General features: G+C 45.1%; 1 protein-coding gene and 1 long non-coding RNA gene across 3 annotated transcripts in view; one reads left to right on the top strand and one right to left on the bottom strand.

Moving 5' to 3' along the window:
• Positions 1 to 17269, top strand: part of LOC143829989 (uncharacterized) — a 35657-nt gene extending 18388 nt beyond the window's left edge. Inside the window, exons 3-4 of one of the 2 annotated variants that reach the window (XR_013228316.1) lie at positions 6226 to 6329; positions 16153 to 17269. This is a non-coding gene — a long non-coding RNA (uncharacterized LOC143829989). Of the gene's footprint in view, positions 1 to 6225; positions 6550 to 16152 lie in introns of those variants that run through there. The other variant, XR_013228315.1, reaches the window with a different exon arrangement.
• Positions 1 to 19432, bottom strand: part of RRAS2 (RAS related 2) — a 58257-nt gene extending 38825 nt beyond the window's left edge. The window contains exon 1 of the mRNA XM_077321701.1: positions 19138 to 19432. Coding sequence (XP_077177816.1) covers positions 19138 to 19242 — 105 coding nt within the window. The 5' untranslated portion in view covers positions 19243 to 19432. The remainder of the gene's footprint in view (positions 1 to 19137) is intronic.
• Positions 19433 to 20009: the final 577 nt, after the last annotated feature.

The following is a 20009-nucleotide window of genomic DNA, read 5'->3' as shown; positions in this document are numbered from 1 at the left end:
GGAGGAGGGATTCTAGGGGCCCAGTAGATGGTGCTGGTTCGATTGACCTCAACCAAATGGCTAGTGGAAGAGCTCTATTTTGCAGGCCCTGTGGACTGTGCGAGCTCTGATAGGGCCTGGATCTCTTCTGGGAGCTCATTCTACCAGATGGGGGCCAGGACAGAAAAAGCTGGTTGAAGCCAAATGGGGCGAAAGATCACCAGCCAGTTGGTACTGGCTGAGCATAGTGCTCTTTGAGGGGCATAGACAGGGAGGCTGGGCCCAGGTACACTGGGCCCAGACTGCATCAAGGCATAGGGCCTTGAAGGTGATTACTAAGACCTTAAGCCTGATCCAGGATTTACTGGTGGACAGTACAGGTGTTGAACCCTGGCTGCTGCATTCTGGACCAATTGTAGCTTCTGGATCAGGAATAAAGGTAGGCCTGCACAGAGTGAGTTGCAGCAATCCAGCCTAGAGATAGAATTTATTACATTTGTTATTGTTATCTAAAATTATGCAGTTGTTTGAATTAATGGGGGAAGCGTGGTTAATTTCATTTGGTATGCCTTTGGGATTAGATGGAATGGGTTTGAGTGTGATTGAGCTTTAGTTTCAATTTGGGGAATTTGGGAAGGTAGGGAGTTGTTTCATAACCCTCCGATCAATTTTAAATTAATTAGTGGGTGGATTGAATTAGTTGTTCTTGGTTTGCTGCTTTGGGTAAATTGACTGGGTATTTTGAAGCTGATCAAAATCTGGATTTGATTGGTGGTAAGTGGGTTAATTTGTAGAGTGCTACTTCCATTCAAGGGAGGGTGTTAGTTTAGCTGGATAATTCATTGCCAATCAGTCTAGATTTAATTGAGGAGTATATTCAGTTTATTGCCAGTAAATTTCTTGCATTAGTTTAGCTTTTAGGAAAGTGTATTCTGTAAATTTTGTTTATTGCTTATCAGTCTTTGATTAATTAGGTTACATTTGGGTACTCTGGCTTAAGATCAGCGAGTTTCAGATTGATTTGTAATTACTTTTGGGAAAGGGGATTGTTTGTGCGGCACACCAGTTTTTGAAGTGGAACACATCTTCTGGCACACTCCCTGGGGTGGAAATAGGTATGGACATGACGTCCATAGTCCCGCGCCTGGGATTGCACCAGAAGACATGGAAAAGAGGCCAAGGTGCCAACAAAGCTAGTAGAGGTGGTGCCCCTGAAGACACAGGGGCCACCCCACAAGCTGTGGGACTCCTGTGGGGAGAGGCACCACCTCGAAGCTGTCTGGGGCTGCCGCAGGACTGCTGTGAGGCGAGGCACTGTCTCTGAAGCCAGGTGGAAACTATGCACAAATGCTGAGGGGCAGGGTGCTGCCCCTGAAGCTGCTGAAGTTATCTCACAACACATGCGGGCCACCGCCTCTGAAGATGGTGAGGCCATCTCACAACCCGCGCAATTGCTGCATGATGGAGCACAGCTACTGAAGTTGGTTGGGGCAACCCTGGAACCTGCACAGCTATTAGGGCTCCACCTATGCAGCCACAGGAGATTTCACAAAGCTTAGAAGATTTCAAAGAATTATGTCTAAAAGCTTTGAAAGAACAGGGCCGTTCAAATCTGGGGTAGGGGAATTAAATTCAGTTCTAGCTATAGTTTTTCTTGCTGTTAGAGAACATTTTTAAAGCTTTATGATTTATAGTAATACTCCTAAAGGGCTCTCCCAGTGCTGTCAATAGCTGGGGTGGAATGTGTCTGAATGGAGTGGAATACGGTAGAGATCTTGGCTATCTGGGTGCTTTACCATCTGCCAAACGCACTGCTAGCTAGCCTGTTGAGTCTCCTGCAGGCGGTGGCATCCTGGGCTTTGCAGTTCCCCAGGTTATTGATCCTGGGGGACTTCAATGTCCATGCTGATTCGCCATCCTCCAGGTCTGGCCTGGACCTGGTGTCAACAATGACAACATTCAGGCTCTCCAGGTAGTTGAGATGGCTGTGGCAGACCAGCTCCTGACATACTTGAATGACCCATACCAGGCAGGCTATTGTCCTGGCCACGGGGTGGAGACGGTGATGTTAGCCTATTGGATGATCTCCGGTGACAGCTGGATCGAGGCGGTTTGGTCATACTCTTATTACTCAATCTGTCAGCTGCCTGTGACATAGTCGACCTCAAGTTGTTGGCCCACCGCCTTGCTGGGACAGGGTTTCGGGGGACAGCCCTTCAATAGCTGTGTTCCTTTCTCCAGAACCGGACAAAAGGCTGTGGGGGAGGAGTTATCGCATGCCTATCAAATTCTTCGCAGGGTTCCATAGGGGGCAGTACTCTCCCTTACAGTATTTAACATCTTTATTCCCCCTGTGGCTCACCTGGTTCGGAGTTATGGGATGAGTTGTCATCAATATGCGGATGACACCCAGCTATATCTCCTCATGGACAATCAACCGGACTCCCCTCTGGAAACATTCACCAAATGTAAGGAAGCAGAGGCTGGAGCAGAGCTGCCACGCCAAGATGGAGGTCCTATGGCTGGGCAGAGCTGAGGACCCTGGTGGAGCTTTCTCAGTTCTGCAGGACCTGCAAAAGAACTTCTGCCAGTTCTTTGGTTGAGGAACAACTGGGGCCCCTCCTCCAGCCAACGTGATACCATTCTACAAATCTCCACTCTATGATGATTGACTGTAGAATGGGGAAAGAATGGGGGCTATGTCACCTTTTGTGTTTTAGATTATTAGGAGTTGCAATTGTTTTATTGGAATTTTTATGGGGGTTTTATTGGTTTTATGTAACTGCTACGAGTCCACGGACAGGATATAAATTGAAATAAATAAACAAAAAAACTATGGTTTTTTGAGTAATGTGGGAGCTATTTGGGAGGGGGATTTGGGGACTGGTGATTCCCCACCAGCAGCTCTTTTTGGATTATCTTTGCATTGTCATTATGGAGCAACCAAGGACTAGCACATTGACCCTGATCAGCAAAGTTACTGAGCCTCATTGGTGTGAGTCCAAAGACTCAGTGCTGAGCACAACTGATGCTGTTGCGACTAGGCATTCTTGTCCCAAGTCACAATTCTGTTGTGACTTTGGACTCTTATCAAGCATGTAAAGGCTAGTCATTACAGGTCAATATAGGTTGAACATATTGTCAGAGAAAGATAACTTCACAGGCGGCCGGGTTCTCCTGGCATGACAGGTAATGAGAAGGGGGGGGGAGTGTCTGTGTGTCTCTGTCTGTCTGAGAGTATGGGGGGAGGGATCAGGGAGGAGGGTGAGAAAGCTAGAGGGAAGAAGGGAGTGGGGAGGAGATGGAAGGAGGAGTGAGTGAGTGTGTGTTTGTGTGTGGGGGGGGGAGGGAGCGGGTGGTTGGTTGACGTTGGTTGTTTGGGAGGGACCAAACAGCCTCAGAGCTCCACATACCTGTGAGAAGCAGACTGTCACAACTATTTATTTGTGTGCATGCCACTTTTTCCCGCTTTGTCTTACCGCTTGTTCTCATTGGCTTAAGTGGGGAAGGCCTGGCCTGTTTTCCCTTCTCTCCCCCCCTCCATTTTTGCTATTCCCTTCTTTTCAACACTTCTCCTTTCCTGTCCCCTTCACCATCCTTGGCCTCTTTTGGTTCGAAGGAGTACCATGATCTTTACTTGCTGATCAGTCAGAGGACAGATCATATGAACATTGTAGTGGATGGGCTGCAACAGCAGGCTGCCTTCCTTTATCTCATGGTGGCTCTTCTCTTCGTTCTGGAGGTCGCTTGGGTCGGTCTGTCTGGAGGGTTGTTCCAGCATCCGTGGTTCCTCTCCAGTATCTTAGCAGCCAGCCAAAAAAAAAGGACTATGAAGAACATATTGAAATGAATAAATACAAGGAGGCAGTAGGGCTATTGGATGACCATGGGGTAAAAGGATCACTAAAATATTATAGGGAATAGCAGAGAAGTTGAATCCCCCCCCCCCGGTCTCCACTATGGGAAAAGAAGCACTTTTCTCCATTTCACACAATATAAGAACTCTATGAAATTAACAAGCAGTAGGCTTAGAACAGATAAAAGTACTTTTTCACTCAAAAATAGCGAAACATGTGGACTTCACTGACACAGGAAATGGTAGCAGCTATAAGCTTGAAGCTGAGAGGATTGGATAAACATATGGCACAGAGGTCAATCAATGGCAACTAGCCACAAGCTATAGATGAAACACTATGTGTGGAGTGGTGATGATCAGTATTCTTGTTGCTCAGAGGAAACAGTGGGAGGCCTTCTGGAATTCTGGCCCTGCTGGTGGATCTTTTGGTGGCATCTGGGGAGTGTTGAATTAACTGGGCTACTGGCCTGATCCAACATGGCTGCTCTTATGTTCTCTTAGCCTGTGAGTATAATACAGTATTCTTCTCAAAATTTGATACCAGAAAAGCTGTAAACATGTAACATTTACCAGCATCCAGAAAAATCCAGCTGCCATGCTTCACACAGACTCACTGACTTGATTGTACTTGATTGGGAGGAGGCAAGGCCCAAGAAATTAAGCTGGCAGACACACAGAAAGCAGTCCCTTCTGAGGGCAGGTGTTTTGTTCTCTCAAAAGGAATGTGTATTTCTCAGGGTATCCTATTGGCTCTCATAGCATGTTACTACAGAGTCTGTGAATAACTGGCTTAATTAAATGTTGAAATTGTGCTCCTGAGTTAAACCTAATAAAAACTAACAAAAGGGCAGCTATAATTCATCTATCACAACATGGTGTTAAATTCCATGCTACATACATTAAGAGGAATTCATGTCATTCACAGAAAAGGAACAGAAGTAGGGCCCATAAAGAATGCTGGAATTTTTAGGAGAGGAATCCCATCTCCCCTCCCTAATTATTCTGGATGAGAACCTGAAAGTTTGGATGAATACTAAACTGCCATTAAATATTATTTTGGAATGAGTTAAATACTTTTTAATACAATGTTGAACTCATTCTGAGTGTTTACTAAACAAAATTGTGTTAGATTGTCCAGATAAGTTGATATAATTTCTATAATGTTACTGAAGCCATGCATTAAAAAATACTTTAATATCGAAAACACCACTATTCCCATTGTGAGCATCTGGTATTGTCTCTGTTCAAATGCATTCTCAACTACAAAATTTGTATTTTCTGCTTTTAGTTTTTCCTACCTCTCTGAGGGCAGGGAGCCTAGAGGGTGCTCATACTCTGGTATGAAATATATTCACAATAAAGATTGCATACCTGTGATATTTATATTTTGAAATTCCATAAATATGGCAGATGAAACAATGTAATATTCTATACTATGCTATAAATACATTTTGTTGTTAAAGCAGTATCATTCAGTGTTGATCAAGTAAATATAATGCATATATTTTCAGTCACCCCTACAACTTTTTCTAGTTTCCCATCTTCCAGAGATTTTACATCACTAGCTATAATTTATCATAATAAATAATATTTTAGTATTACTCTGAAAGTTCCCATCCAGATGTCCTCCACCTTAGATGTCCTCCTCCATCATAAAGATTTTTTAAAATGTCTTGATGGTTCAGGAATGTTAAAGTTCTCCTTGATCTCTTTATCAGAAAAAAATTCACCCTTTTCCCTGGGTTGCTTTTATTATCACAGGATCCTACTCTGTCTTTGTAGTGCTACCTTAGTAGGACAGCTGTGCATATGAGACCCTTGAAATGGCTCCAAACTCTCCCCTTCTGCATATGCTGGAGGGCAGGGGGGATATTATAGGGAGGTTGAGGGAGGGGAATCTTTCCCGAGCTGATAAAGGTGATTTCCTCCCTCATGGTACACTAAATAAGATCCACTAAATTGGGAGGATCAAGATGGAGGCAAGATTTCCTTACGTGCCCTTTGTTGAACTCTGCAGGTTACATCTCAGCACAATCCTAGGAGGTTTCATCCTGATCGTGGAACAGGACTGCCAGGGAAAGCTGGCCCAAGGTGGAGGAGGAACAAGATGGCAGATCCCACCTTCGTGGTGTGTTTCCTGCCTTGTGCCTCTTGGCACTCTTATCCACTGCCTATGTTTTGTTGTCCCCCACCACAGCCAGCACAGCCTGTCCCAGGGACATGCTGGCCAAAAGAGTAGATTCCTCACACTCTCCCAGCATCGGGGAGTGCGCATCATCCTCAGAAGCTGTCGTTAATCAGCTTGGACATCGTGCACTGGGAGAGTGGCTGAAAAGGGTGCCGAGAAGCCTCTATTAAAAGGTCTATATTCTCTCTTTCTCCCTCTCTAGGCTTATCTGTGCTGGGTATACAGAGAGGAGAATTTAAAACTAGAAGAAAAGACCATTAAGAAGAGGGAAAGGCAGAGAGGGTATGAAGAAGGCAAAAGGAATAAGTAAGTGAAAGAATAGGTAAGTCATGCAAGTAAGGTAGTAGCAAGTAGCCCAGTAATTACAGCAAGCCTGGCCCCAACGAGTCCTCCCTCAAAGGCCAAAACAGCCTGAGAAAGGGCCCTCCTCTACATTTTACTGACACAAGGTTTGAATGCTGGTTGTATTGCTGTTATTAACTAGCAATTGCTACATTAGCCAATGAGTGGACAACTTCCCTAACAGTACAGGCACTGGTTCTCTTGTTAAGGGATTAACCCCGCATCTGATACTTCTTTTTAGATTTTAGGGTTTTTGCTAAATTTGTGTTCTTTCTGGTTTGCAGAATAATCCATTCAAGGTCCCAAACTTCAGATTTAAGTATCCACAGATTGTTGGGCCATATTGAGAATTAGATATACCGTATTTGCCGGCGTACAAGGCGACTGGGCGTATAAGACGACCCCCCAACATTTCAACTCAAAATATTGAGTGAGCCCAGTGGGGGGGGAGCCGCTCGCCGCCTGCCGCTCGCCGCCCGCCACCGCCCGCCGCCCGCCGCCCGTGGCGCTGCTCACCCAGTGGGGGGGAGCCGCTCGCCGCCGCTCGCCGCCGCTCGCCGGCGCAGCTCACCCAGTGGGGGGAGCCGCTCGCCGCCGCTCGCCGCTCGCTGCCACCCGCCGCCGCTCGCCGCTCGCCGCCCGCCGGCGCAGCTCACCCAGTGGGGGGGAGCCGCTCGCCGCCGCTCGCCGCCGCTCGCCGCTCGCCGCCGCCCACCGCCGCTCGCCGCCGCTTGCTGCTCGCCAGAAGAGCACCCGGCGTATAAGACGGCCCCCCCACTTGGAGGCATGTTTTTCAGAGGAAAAAAGCCGTCTTATACGCCGGCAAATACGGTATTTGTGATATTAATGTGAAAAAGAAATCACTCTGGAACTTTTTTCAAAATCTTCACATTGTGTTTTTATTGGACAATGATAAAATGTGAAGTTTCAGGCATTCTGGGGGTATTTCGCATAACTGGTTCATTCTTGTCTTATCTTCCAGAGGGATAGCAGATCTCCAATCCTCAAATTCCTCGTTACATTAATGAAATGCGGATAGTTTGTGTAGTGGTGCTAGTTCAGCTAGCCCTGAACAAGAGTTTATTGTTATAATGAAACAAATGTTTATGGTTTATAATACTTATTATGAAAAGTCCTGGTAGCTGGGACAGTGAGTAGACTAGAAACATTTAGCATAATTAAGATTATACACTGTGTAACAACATTCCAGTTTTCAGCTATCATGTAGACCACCAACAGGGCTGCTGTACAGATGTTTTGAAAGGAGAACCCAAGCCGAGACAGTGTCACAGAAACCTCTCTATTAAGCAGAACAATAATCACTTTTCTCAATAATAGGAGCTTTATTCTAGAGTTAACTATTGCTGTAACCAGCAAATGCCTTCTTTGATGGCTGGAAAGCCACCACACTGGTACATGAGTAAGACTTGACAAAGATCTGTTTGTGTGACAGTTGTACTACACCTTCAATATACATATGGCTACAGAAGAAATGGTGTTTCTCTGGCAATACATGTATTTAACTCAAATCCTCCACCAGAGGAAGCAAGATGTACAATGCAAGCCAAGCTATTTTTAGTCATGAGTGGTTTTTAGGACAACTCCAGTAACTATACATATGTTCTGATCATGCCAAGTTCTGCACATATACTTTAAGACAGTGGTCCCCAACCCCTGGTCCGGGGACCGGTGCCAGTCCGTGGATCAGTCAGTACCAGGCCGTGGCTCCTCCTCGTCCTCCTCCCTGGCTGCTGCCTCAGGGGCTGCCCTGCCACTCTGCCACCAGCTCACCTTTGGTGCTCTCCAGCGCAATGGCTGGGGCTCCCCCTCAGTGTGGCACTGTGCAGCTGCTGATGGCAGTGCCCCCCAGTGAGTGGTGGGAAGTCAGGGGCACCTGTGGGAAAGTAAGTGGAGCAGGAGTTCAGGCAACATCCCTCGGCAAAAGGCTACCCCCCCCCCGGGCCTCAGTAAAATTGTTAAGCATTGACTGGTGCCCGGTAATAAAAAGGCTGGGGACCACTGCTTTAAGAAATGCATGAAAACAGCAAGATGAGAGATTTTTGCTAACAGCAGTAACTAAAACCATATTACTACAAGACATAAGAATCTGCATAGAAATAAAAAAGTTATTATCAACAATTTACATTTTTTCTGAGACAGTTAAAGGGTACATATATTTTCAAGATGTTACAAAACAGAAGGGAAGAAATCGGTGATCCAGTTTTCAAAAATAGTATATGATGTTATGGATAGTATTTTTTCAAAATGCTATCACATGTTCACATGCTGCAATGTTCTTGTCCTTTTGGGATGTTAGAACACCCATTGATTTGGCTCAATGTCCTATTTGTAGGTTGTGATTTTTCAATATTTAGTCTGATTGTTGATCATGGGCATTGTTTCATGTGTTGGTTCACATGTTGATTCACTATATTCCTTACTAACCATGCACTACAATGCAGTTTTTCATGCATATGCATTCTCACACAACCTGATTGAGTTCTACTACTCTCCCATTCTTGCTACGTATCTGCTCTAGCTCAGTAAGCATTTAAATAGAGATCATTCACAAAATATATAAATCAATCATGGCCTAAATCTCATATCTGGAGACTAAATGGTGCCCTAATATAACAAGTTCAACATTACAAATATCTTGGCATTATTTTCCAGGCAACCTATTCAAGATCTGCCCATATTAATAACATCACTATAAGTGCACAGAAAAGTGCAGGTGCAATTAAAAAATTCTTCTGGCAGAAAGGAGGCCGCTACATTCCAGCAGCAATTAACATCTTCAAGACTAAGGTTCTTGGCTCAGCTAACATATGGGGCTCCAATTAGTATAACGGGCAGATTGGGCAGTCTAGAAAAGGTCCAGTCTAAATTTCTGAGGGCAATTCTGGCTATACCAAACAACATCTCAAACGTAGCAGTTAGGATTGAGACAGGTATGGTCAATGTTCAGTCCAGGCTTTGGATAGCTACCTTTACATTCTGGCTAAAACTACTTTTCCAACAGCAAGGTCTTGCAAGTCTAATAGTGATCGACACATTCGTTGCACCTTGGCAAATTGCACTCACTAAAAAGTTGTGCTACTATGGTCTCTCATATCAATTGTTTTTGTCTATGGGTTATGACAAGGCTATAGATCTTGTTAAGACAAGAGTGATAGAAGTAGAGAGGCAACATGATCTCAACAATATTCAGGACCCACTCTTTAGGAAAGATCTCCTAAACAGGAACACCCAGATGCAATATCTAAGAAAAGCGGTAAATCCTGAGCACAGGAGATCCTTTACCCTCCTTGGTCACAATGCCCTACCCTCTGCTTACTTGAGTGGGAAATTTAATGGACTCCCTCTCAAGGATCAACTCTGTATCTGCAATGAGGGTCAAGTAGAGAACACCGAACACATCTTATTTGAGTGAAAGTTGTATAATCATATTCGCACAGGTGCATTAGTACCAATGCTTATAGAATGCCCTCATGACCTGAGAAAGCATCGCCTGCAAATATTGCTATCAGATACAGATAATTTGTTAACTAGTAAAGTAGCAAAATTTGCATGGCTAGCTTTAAGAATTAGGAAAGAATGGGTCACTCATGTATAGTCATAATCGGTCCACAGAACTTCTTATGTTTTCTGGTTAGTAGATGTAGCGCACATCTCTTAATCTTGTCTTTTGTTTTATATTTTAACAGCAGTATTAGTTTTATTGCTTTTATGGCTCATTTTATCCATGTAAAATAGTCAATGGCATGTTGGCTTTTATGGTGGAAAAGTTTTAAGTTTTATTGTTGATGCATTTTTTTTATAAATCAATCATCAGTAAATGCTGTGTTTCGCTAAAATCCTACCATTCCATGTATATTATATAGCCTTTAGTGATTCAAATGGATCAGCAAATGTTTGTATCAGCAGTACCTTTCTTTGTTCATGCAGTGTTTTGGGGAAATCCAGTGCAAACTGGTTAGATACGGATTTACAGCTTGTTGACATGAACAGAACAGACTGAGTGGTCACCTCACATCTCCACTGTCAAACAAGTTTACCAATCTACAAATGATGCCTTGCCAAGTCCTGTAATAAGCAATGAAATAAGAATGCCATGTAAGGGCAAGAGCTACCAAGATATCATGGCAAGATTAGAGATCAAGAAAGGCAACCAAGTAAGGACACAAGAAGAGCCATGATGGATCAGACCAATGGTCCATTTAGGCCACCATCCTGCCTCACATAGTTTCCAACCAGTTCCTCTGGAGGGCCAACAACAGGCAAAGAGGCTGAGGCTTTCTCCTGATGTTGCCTCCTGGCATTGAGATTCATAGAATCATAGAGCTGGAAGGGGCCATACAGGGGCCATGCAAAAGGGAGCTCTTCCACCAGACATTCGCTTGAGGCTGACCAACTTAGAACACCTACTGGTCCCCCCAGACGCTCCCCCATGACTGAAAGAATTAACACCCCAATGTTATCTGTCCCTCTTAATAAAACAGTAAGGGGTGTTGGGGTGGGCTGAGTCCACGATCAAAACTCCTGGATTGGCCCCTTGGCCCCGGAATGACAAGCGGAGGGGCCAATCGGAAGGCGCGAAGCCAGGGGCAATCTGGAGACATGGCTGCCAGTCTTCTCTTGACCATCGCAGGGAGAGGAGATTGGTAGGGCTGCCAAGCGGGATGAGAATGGAGGCTTGAATAGGCTGTGCCAGCCCTTTTCTCCTCAAGGCTGTCCTAACTGTCAAAAGTCCAACTGTAAATTGCTTCAGAACCCTGACAGAGCTGGCAGGAGGCTGGTGAGTGCACTCCCTCCCCCTCCCTTCAGGCCTGCTGTGAAGGAGCCTCTGACAGGCCCTGACTGAGGGGAGGGAGGCATTTCCAAGAGCAACGCAGGGGAGCCTGAGGGCCTTCCTTTTGAGGGGGGGAACTTTCCCCTTCTGCCAAACAGTTGCCTGACAGGGAGGCCACAGAAAAAACCCTTCTCACTTAAAATACTGCTCTGGCCGGGGGTTAGACACAGCCAAGCCATGTGCCTTTCTTCTTTGCAACTCTCTGCAGATTTGAGGCCACTGCACAGCGTTATTCTGCAGACAAAACTGGTTCTTTTGTCTCCTGTTTCATCTGCACAACAACCCTGTGCAGTAGGCTTCAAACCTTTCAATTCAACAACAACCTCTGTGGGAGGCCTTAAATGTTTCTTCTCTACCACACCCCTGTTCAAAGAAGCCCTTTATGCCTGGGGAGCTGATCTTTATACTCTGCAGGTGAGCTGTATTTCCAGGAGCTCTCCAGGCCCCACCTGGAGGTTAGCTACCCCTGGGTTGGAAATATTCCTGGACGTTTGGAGGTGGGACTTCAAAATCATACAATGCCTCAGAGTTCAGCCTTCAAAGAAACCATTTTTGCCTGCAGTTGGCAGGGAGTGGTGCAGGTGTGTCCCTCCTGGGCTATGGCTAGCCCTTACCAGCAACTGTTTTATTCTTTGGCGCAGACAGGCAGACCAGCATCAGTCCTGCAGGAAGATCTAAATAAATATTTACAGACCGAAACTGTAAATAGTGAACAGTAAATGGCTGGAAAGACATGGGAACTAAAACGACTTTTCCAACCTTGGCCTGACAAATAAAAAAACAGTATAAAAAAAACCTTACTAAGGTCAAGATTGCTGTGCATAGACAGTCTTCCTCTTAGGGTTGCCAGCCACCCCATCTCCCTCATGGGGAGTCTGCTATAGGGAGAGGAAGGGAAGACAATTGGAAAATGCTTTGAGACACCTGAGGCCTGCTGGGTTACTGCGGCCCATTCCCAGTTCTCTCAGATCTCTCACAACCCCACATACCTCACAGGTTGTGGGGAGACGAAGGTCAAAGGTGTTTGTAAACCGCTTTGAGACTCCTTTGGGTAGTAAACAGCAGGGTACAAAAATCCATTCTTCTAAGGAGCAACCATGAAAGAATCATGTGAGCACATAACATTTTATCAACAGTGAAAAAATGGAGACAGAAGGAGCAGGGTGGACACGTATGTGTATTAGGGCAGAGGGACATTTTGGTGTCTGTGGTCTAATTCACACATGAAGGGAAATGAGGCAGAACTGGGAGGAATTGGTTGCCATGTAATCTCCCACTAAGAAGAGTCTCCAGTCTGATTTTCCATTCACATATCTGAAGACATGGCTCTGCAAAGCTCATCTGTAACCACTATGCCACAATTACCAAAGGTCAGTCCTCTCCCATACTCAACTAACAGGTTCTTGACACCCATATCTCCACACAGATGCCCTCATTTGTCACCATGCCACCATAACCTCCCACACAACACACACATTCAACCCCATGCCCTTACAGACTGGACAACTCCTCCCCTTCCTCTTCCTACTGCCAAGGTCTGCAAAGCTCATCTGTAACCACTATGCCACAGTTCCCAAAGGTCAGTCCTCTCCCACACTCAATGAACATTCCAAACCACAGGTTCTTGACACCCATATCTCCACACCCATGCCCTCATTTGCACCATGCCACCACAATCTCCCACACAACACACACATTCAACCCATGCCCTTACAGATTGGACAATTCCTCCCCTTTCTCTTCCTCTTCCCACTGCCAAGCTCTAGCTCCCATTGTACTCTTGGATACAATGGCCTTTGCCCCTAGTTTATATTATAAATGTGGTTTGGTAATCTTTTGCCCCTCTATTGAACGTTGTTTTGATTTTACAGTCTGTATATCGTTCCATGTAAGTTATATAATGTTCAATGTAAACTGCCCAGAGCTGCAAAGAAATGGGCGGTATAGAAATCAGAGAGAGAGGGATAGATGGATAGATAGAGAGATATCTCGTGAAAGGCTGTATTATCAGGTTAAAGAACTGGGAATATATACATCATCAGTGAAGGCTTCAGGGTTGTTGGTGTCTGCCTTCAAAGTCCATTTGTCTCCACTGGCCTCAGGCTATGTTGTTGCATAGCACCTAAAGTGGCTACTGAAAGGTTTTGATCAACACAAGCTGAGCCCACGTAAGAGAAGTACTTTTTTTCTCTTCAGCACTGTGTGCCTTAATTGGTGCTTTCCCCTGCTGCAGCCAGTGTAGCCCCTTTTAGGGAACGTGCTGGCCAGGACTGAAGCTTCTGTGCTCCTTGCCCTCAAAGAGGGCTCTATATTTCTGTCAAGAAGGAGGCTGCCTTCCCAGGCTTGTTCCAATGTGTAGGGGGGGGGGGCTGAAAAGTGCACCTGAGACATCCACATCTAAGATGGTTGTCACGATAGCAGTCACAATTTTTTTTCTCTTTTCCTTCTTTTGGACTGCTCCAGAAAGGTTAGGAAGGAGAGTTAAGGAGAGAGAAAATTGAAAGGCAGGGGCAAAAGTAAGGAAAAAAGGAGTAGAATTACCTTAGAAGAAAGTGAAACCAAAACAGAATAGCCTAATCTCGCTGCTCTCCCTTTTGAGGCAGGAAAAAAACCTGAGCTGGGTGTTGCCCCACAAAAAGAGACAGGAAGTGGAAAGAAGTTTGTTCTTGCCTCCCTGAGTGACTGGAGGGAAAACCCATCCAAGCTAGCCTCCACCTCAGAAGGAGAATAGGGCTTTGTAACTTGGAGAAATTGCAACTGAGGGGTGACATGATAGCGGTTTACAAAATTATGCATGGGATAGAGAAGGTAGAGAAAGAAGTACTTTATTTGCTCCCTTTCTCACAGTACCAGAACTTGTGGACATTCAATAAAATTAATGAGCATAGGCTTGGAACAGATAAAAGTAAAAGAGTAATTAACACATGGAATTCACTGACACTGGAAGTGGTAGTGACCACAAGTACACACATCTTCAAAAGAGGACTGGATAAACATATGGAGCAGAAGTACATTAGTGGCTAGTAGCCACAATGCATAGGTGCAGCATTATGTCTGGGGTAGTGATGCTCTGTATTCTTGGTGCTGGTAGGGGGAGGGGGCAATAGAAGAGCTTTTGGAGTTCTGGCCCCCATTGGTGGACCTCCTGATGACACCTGGGTTTTGGCAACTATGTGACACAGAATGTTGGGCTGGCTGGGCCACTGGCCTTATCCAACATGGCTTCCCTTATATTCTCAGCTAACAGGAGATGATGCTACAGAACTTGTCTTTATGGTATGTCAAAACTGTTATGTTAAAAAAGACAGAAAGAACACCACAGCTATCCTCTTGGAATTTACAAGTACACAGGATGCAAAAAGCCAGAGTCAGCAACCAGACAGTATCATCTATGGAAACTATAGAAGTCTGAATGGTAATCTCTGAACTGTAGCTTCAGCCATGCAGGGATAAACTAATTATCTCCATCCACTGGCAAAGATCTAGGAATAAGCCTAACCAAACAGGATAACAATTATTTTAACCCCAGGATTTCAAACAAGGCGAGTCATTCAGATCTTACTTCCAGGCAACAGCAGAGATTCAAGCAGATAAATAAATCCAACACATAGTCAGCTATAAACAGACCTTTAACTCAAACCAGAGCTAAGCTTTAAATGGACACTTATTATTCCCCTTTAGCTCTCATTTTCAACTTTATTAGTCTAGAACCTAAAATGACATCAAAAGGAAGCCAAAACAAAAACAAAACATGTTGCGTTTTTAAGCATTTATTAAAAATCATTTATGAGTAGCAAGAGACTAGTTTGAAGCATATTAAATATTCCATAATCAGATTCATCTTAATAATATAATAGCGCACAGAAAAATAACATCACTTTAATTTCTCTTTTTAAAGGGCTGGGGAAGTATCACACAGGTCGGAGCATGAGAAAGAAGCTGAGGTACATGTTACAGAGTAGCCATTCTCTTGATAACAGCTGTCATAAACTGGAATCTCATTTTTCCTATAACCTATTTACCAGATTTGTGTTCCTATTCAGACATCCAAATTGGATCACAGTCTCCATGTAAGCTATAAATATCTTTTAGAGATTTGAGTTACATTTCATGAAAGCTTTTCTTTAAAAAAAAAAAAACATGCAAAACACAAAATGAACTAGAGCCAACCTGAGGAAAAACAGGGGTTAGGAAGAAGCTACAGAAGAAAAGCAGAATGATTTACTTCAGTTCACACCCTGCTTTCTGTTCCATTCCACTCAGCAACACAAGATCAGGTCTACTTAAAAAAAATTAAATATTCTGAGACCAATTTGTTCTCAGGAACCAGATTCCAAAAGAGAGGGGGAATTTCCATGCTCCTGGTACCCACCCAACATTTGGTATTTTTAAAAAAGAGAGCAACGGCTTCAGTCCAGATCAGAGGATGGTTATGAGAAGGCTGCAAAGAGTAGGGTCATAGTCTTTACTCTGCTTTAGATACACTAACATTGAAACTAACATAGACTATGTCCCCACATCCACAGAGAATAGGGGTGGTGTGGCTATATCCAGGGAAGCTTGAATGTTTCAATATGGATTATTAAACACTGATACAACAATTAATACTGACATGCTTCTATTTGTTCTGGTTCTAGTAGGCATTGTTCATGCCTCTTTTTAGTGTTCTTTGTCTGCATGGCAAATCTGGTAAAATATCATTTCTTCTGTATTGTGCTTAATTCAAATTAGACCAAATAGATGTGGTAAATATTTGTTCTCCTCCCCCTGGTACAACATGACTCTAATTGTCTTGCATAGCCTTACGGTATGTGTTATTTGCACGTTTCCAGTTTGGTCCTTTCATACAAAACAAAACAAAAACAAACATACAGTCTGAAACTATAAAGAATCATAAAGGAATTATACACCAAAGTTTCAACTTTGTTTCAACAGGACAAATCAAATGGATCCCGTTCATCCTACCTGTTCATTGCAAATGCAGAGAGCACTTCTCCTCAGAACATCCATAGCTTGCAGAAACTAAATACACTGAACAGATTGGTTTAAGTCTGTTCCTCACAGATTGCCACTGGAAACCAGTTATTGTCAATGTGGAATCTGTCCAGTTGGGTTCCTCATGGTGCAATCTTATTCTCCTGTGTTATTCAAATCTATACGTAAGAACTTTAGAGGAATTATTCAAAGATTTGGAAAGGGGTGCCATCAGAATGCTGATGACACCAAGCTCCGTATGTCTCTATCCAAGCCTTTTGGTCATGTAGTAGAGGCCTTGAGTCACTGCCTGACTGCTGCAGTAAAATGGATGAAGAATGAACACATTGAAACTGAACTATAACAAGAAAGGCGTGATGCTGACTGAGAAAACTGAGATCTCAAAGGACACTGTGCTGCTCACTTCTGAAGGGGCTCAACTGACTCTTGCTGACTTTTTCGTGCTAGACACAGCATTACCACTGAGGAAGCAAGTTAATTCAGCTGCCAAAAAAAAACAGCTTTCTTCCAACTTAGTTTAGCTTGGACCATAGCTGCTATCTTGAGCCAGCTAATCTGGCTACCTGGACCCATGACATATTAATATCAATTCTTGGTTACAAGAATGACACTACATAGGTCTCCACTGGTGAAGAAAGCTGCAGCTTGGTTATTATTGAGAGCCAGACTAGATAAAACATGCAGATTACATCAATTCTGCAGTCACTCAATTGGCTGTCCATCAACTACAAAGCTCAATGGAAGGTACTGGCTGTCAGATAAGCCCATCATGGTGTTGGACTGACATATCTACAAGCTCACCTCTCCCCCACTATGACAACTTGGCTCATCTGAGCATTTAGATGCCATGCTGCAGATGGGCAAATTCAACAATTGCCTGAAAAGGAGGGTATTTTCATACAGGAAAAAGGACTCTATCATAACACACTGGCCCAGGAAGGGGTGCTGTTTTTCTACTCATCTAATACCATACTCTGCAATACTTAAGATATCCTGTTTAATAGTACAAATGACTAAATTTCAAATTCCTAATCCTATTGCATTGTTTCTTGGATATACTGTCTTATTGATTTACATTCTGTAATCTACCTTGAAACTCTATGAGAAAATAAACTAGAATATATAAATCAGTATCCAATCTCCTCACCTACTGCAATCCATTTATAGAACTATCCTAAATCCACATTATTTCAGATGTCTATAAAATGACTCTCCTCTCAAAAACTACCAAGGTTCTCATAGCCAAATACTGAGTCCAGTGGCAGCTTTAAGACCAACACTGGACTCTGATTTTGTTTTGTTGTGCTGCTTCAGACCAACACGGCTCCCCACTTGAACATAACCAAATACTGTTTACCAGCACTCATCCCACTCCTCACATCCCACTGCTTTCAGTGGCACATACCCTACCTCAGGCTGGGGAAAGCCTTCAAACTTTGATCTAAGCCCATGTCTGCAAGAACCCCCACAGTATGACAGCATGGAATCAAGTCTAATTTCCTTGTGCCTATTTACCACAATTGTGCATTCTTGATCATTAAAAAATTAACTTAAAAAAGCAACCCAGGGAAAGTAGTTTTTATATAAAACTTATGAAATGCTCCCAAGGGGAAAATTAATTCTCACATAGGGGAGTTTTAATTTTGAGCTTGATATACACTTTTTGGAAATGTTGTTTCTCTCTTGACTTGGATGCTATCTTTGGTGTCCCTCTGTTTTCTTTGTGGAAGCCTTGCAGGTTGAATAATATTATGTTTGTTGTTGTTGTTTTGTTGTGTCTGTTTGCTATGTGCCACTTAAGGGGCCAAGGAGCAATTCTTGAATTTTATCATCAACAGCTTCTGAGTTCCAGAGAGCAGGAGCACCCTCAAATCCTAATGCCCCTCCCCCAAAATTCTGAACGCCTTCCAAAATGTGTAGATTAGCTGGGGAGGAGGCATTTCAAAAACATTTAGGTCCAACTCTGACCTAAAAGTGGGTGAATTCTCTTACACAACACAAAAGACAAGCCTCAAGAGTTAAAACACAGTAAATACTTCCTGTAAGAGAGTTCATCTGGCGCTATTGCACATCTATAAGTAAAAGCAAAGGGCACTTTACCAAATTATATTTACATGCACGGATGTTGTGCCCTGAAGCAAAATTAAACACCTATGCAAGCATATACAACCTGATTAGCTACACACGGTACTCCTAGACAGCTATAAAGGGCACTGACCTGTAGCAAACAAGCTTTCTGGGAAAACAGCCGAATGCACATATTTAATTTCAGCGCACAGTTCTAGCCGAAGCTACCACAAGCACCAGCCGGCCGTTTTCGCCGGGCTCCTGTGTTTGCTTAGCCGGAGGCTAACCCCACCGAGTTAAAGAGAACCTACTCCCAAAGAGGCGTGCAAGCACAACTGCGGAGCCGAGGGGTGAAACCACTTGCCCACGGTCGCTCAACGGCGCTTAGATAAACTGTCCTTAAAATGTCTCCAGCGAGCAACAAATGATACACCGCTGGGACTCCCAAGTTGCCACTGCAACAGCCCCAGCCTCGACCACAAGGGCTTCGTGGAGCCTTCGCGCCGCCAGGCCCCAAAAGACAGCAAGCAGCCCCTCCTCTACCCCCCCCCCCCGGGTTGGCGATAAGGCAGAGGCCAAAGCTCCAGCGGTGACCACGGCACGGAGACGCTGGCCGGGCCTTTGAGCCCCAACGCCGAGGGAGGGAGGGAGGGAGGAAAACCCCTAGCGCTTCATGCAACCCCTGGCCTGTCCCGAGCGCGCGCGGCCACTTGGTCCCAAGGGATAACCCCCTCCCCAGCGGCCAGCCCGGCAGAGGAAGGGGCCCGACCGCCCGGCGGAGCTCCAGCCCCACCCTACCTTCGGGTCGCTAGTAGAGAAAGGAGCGAGGCGCCGCCGCCCCCCTTCCGGGCCCCTTACCTGGATAAACTGGATGGTGAGCGCAGATTTGCCCACGCCGCCACCGCCCACCACGACCAGCCGGTACTTTTCCTGCCCCGGGCCGTCCCTGCAGCCCGCGGCCATCGAGAAGGAGCCCAGGCCAGGCGGACAAGGAGCAGAGCAGCAGCCTCCGCGGGAACCTCCCTGACTGCTCGCTCGCTCGTTCGCCCGCCCGCCGACGGGGCTGCCTCCGCCACAGGCCCGCACGCGGCACTCGCTGCTCGGCCGCCGCGCGCCAGTGAACTCCGGCAGAGGGAGGCGAGGGGAGCGGAGCCCGCGGCTCGAGGGCAGCTGCCAGGCGCAGACTCCGCCTTCCGTGCGCGGCTGCTCCGGCGGAGCGAAAGCGCCACCAACCTCCGCTCGCCTACAAATGGCCGTCGAGAGGAGGGGGCAGGTATGTAAATAAAGATGAATATTCATTGGGTGGGTGGGTGCGGAGTTGCGCTTCCCTGCCTGGTATGTGCACTATTGTTTGCCCATGGGGCGGTGGGTGGGACAGCGTACTCGGCTCGCCCGGGCACGTCCGTTTCTGCCTCATCTTCCCGCGGGTCGATAGTTCGCCTCCAGCTCCTTGGATTTTCAGCCCCATCGATTTTCCGTAAATAAGGGGGATTTTTTTTATTGTGCGTGTCGTTATAATAAAAAGACATACGCACAATTAATTATTTAAGACAAACGTGTGAAATAATGAAACGTTTAATATTCGGATGTAACTTGCAACCTACTGAAGTCCGTGCAGCACCTTCTATGCATTTTCCCGGATGTTTCTTTTTAGATCTATGATCTCAAGTAGCTTTTAATTTTGTTGGACTGTGGCATTGTTTTAAACCACAATTCAAGAACCGATTAAA

The sequence above is a fragment of the Paroedura picta genome, chromosome 2 (assembly GCF_049243985.1).
Source record: "Paroedura picta isolate Pp20150507F chromosome 2, Ppicta_v3.0, whole genome shotgun sequence".
Lineage (NCBI taxonomy): Eukaryota > Metazoa > Chordata > Lepidosauria > Squamata > Gekkonidae > Paroedura > Paroedura picta.
This window is presented reverse-complemented; position numbering and strand designations above follow the sequence as displayed.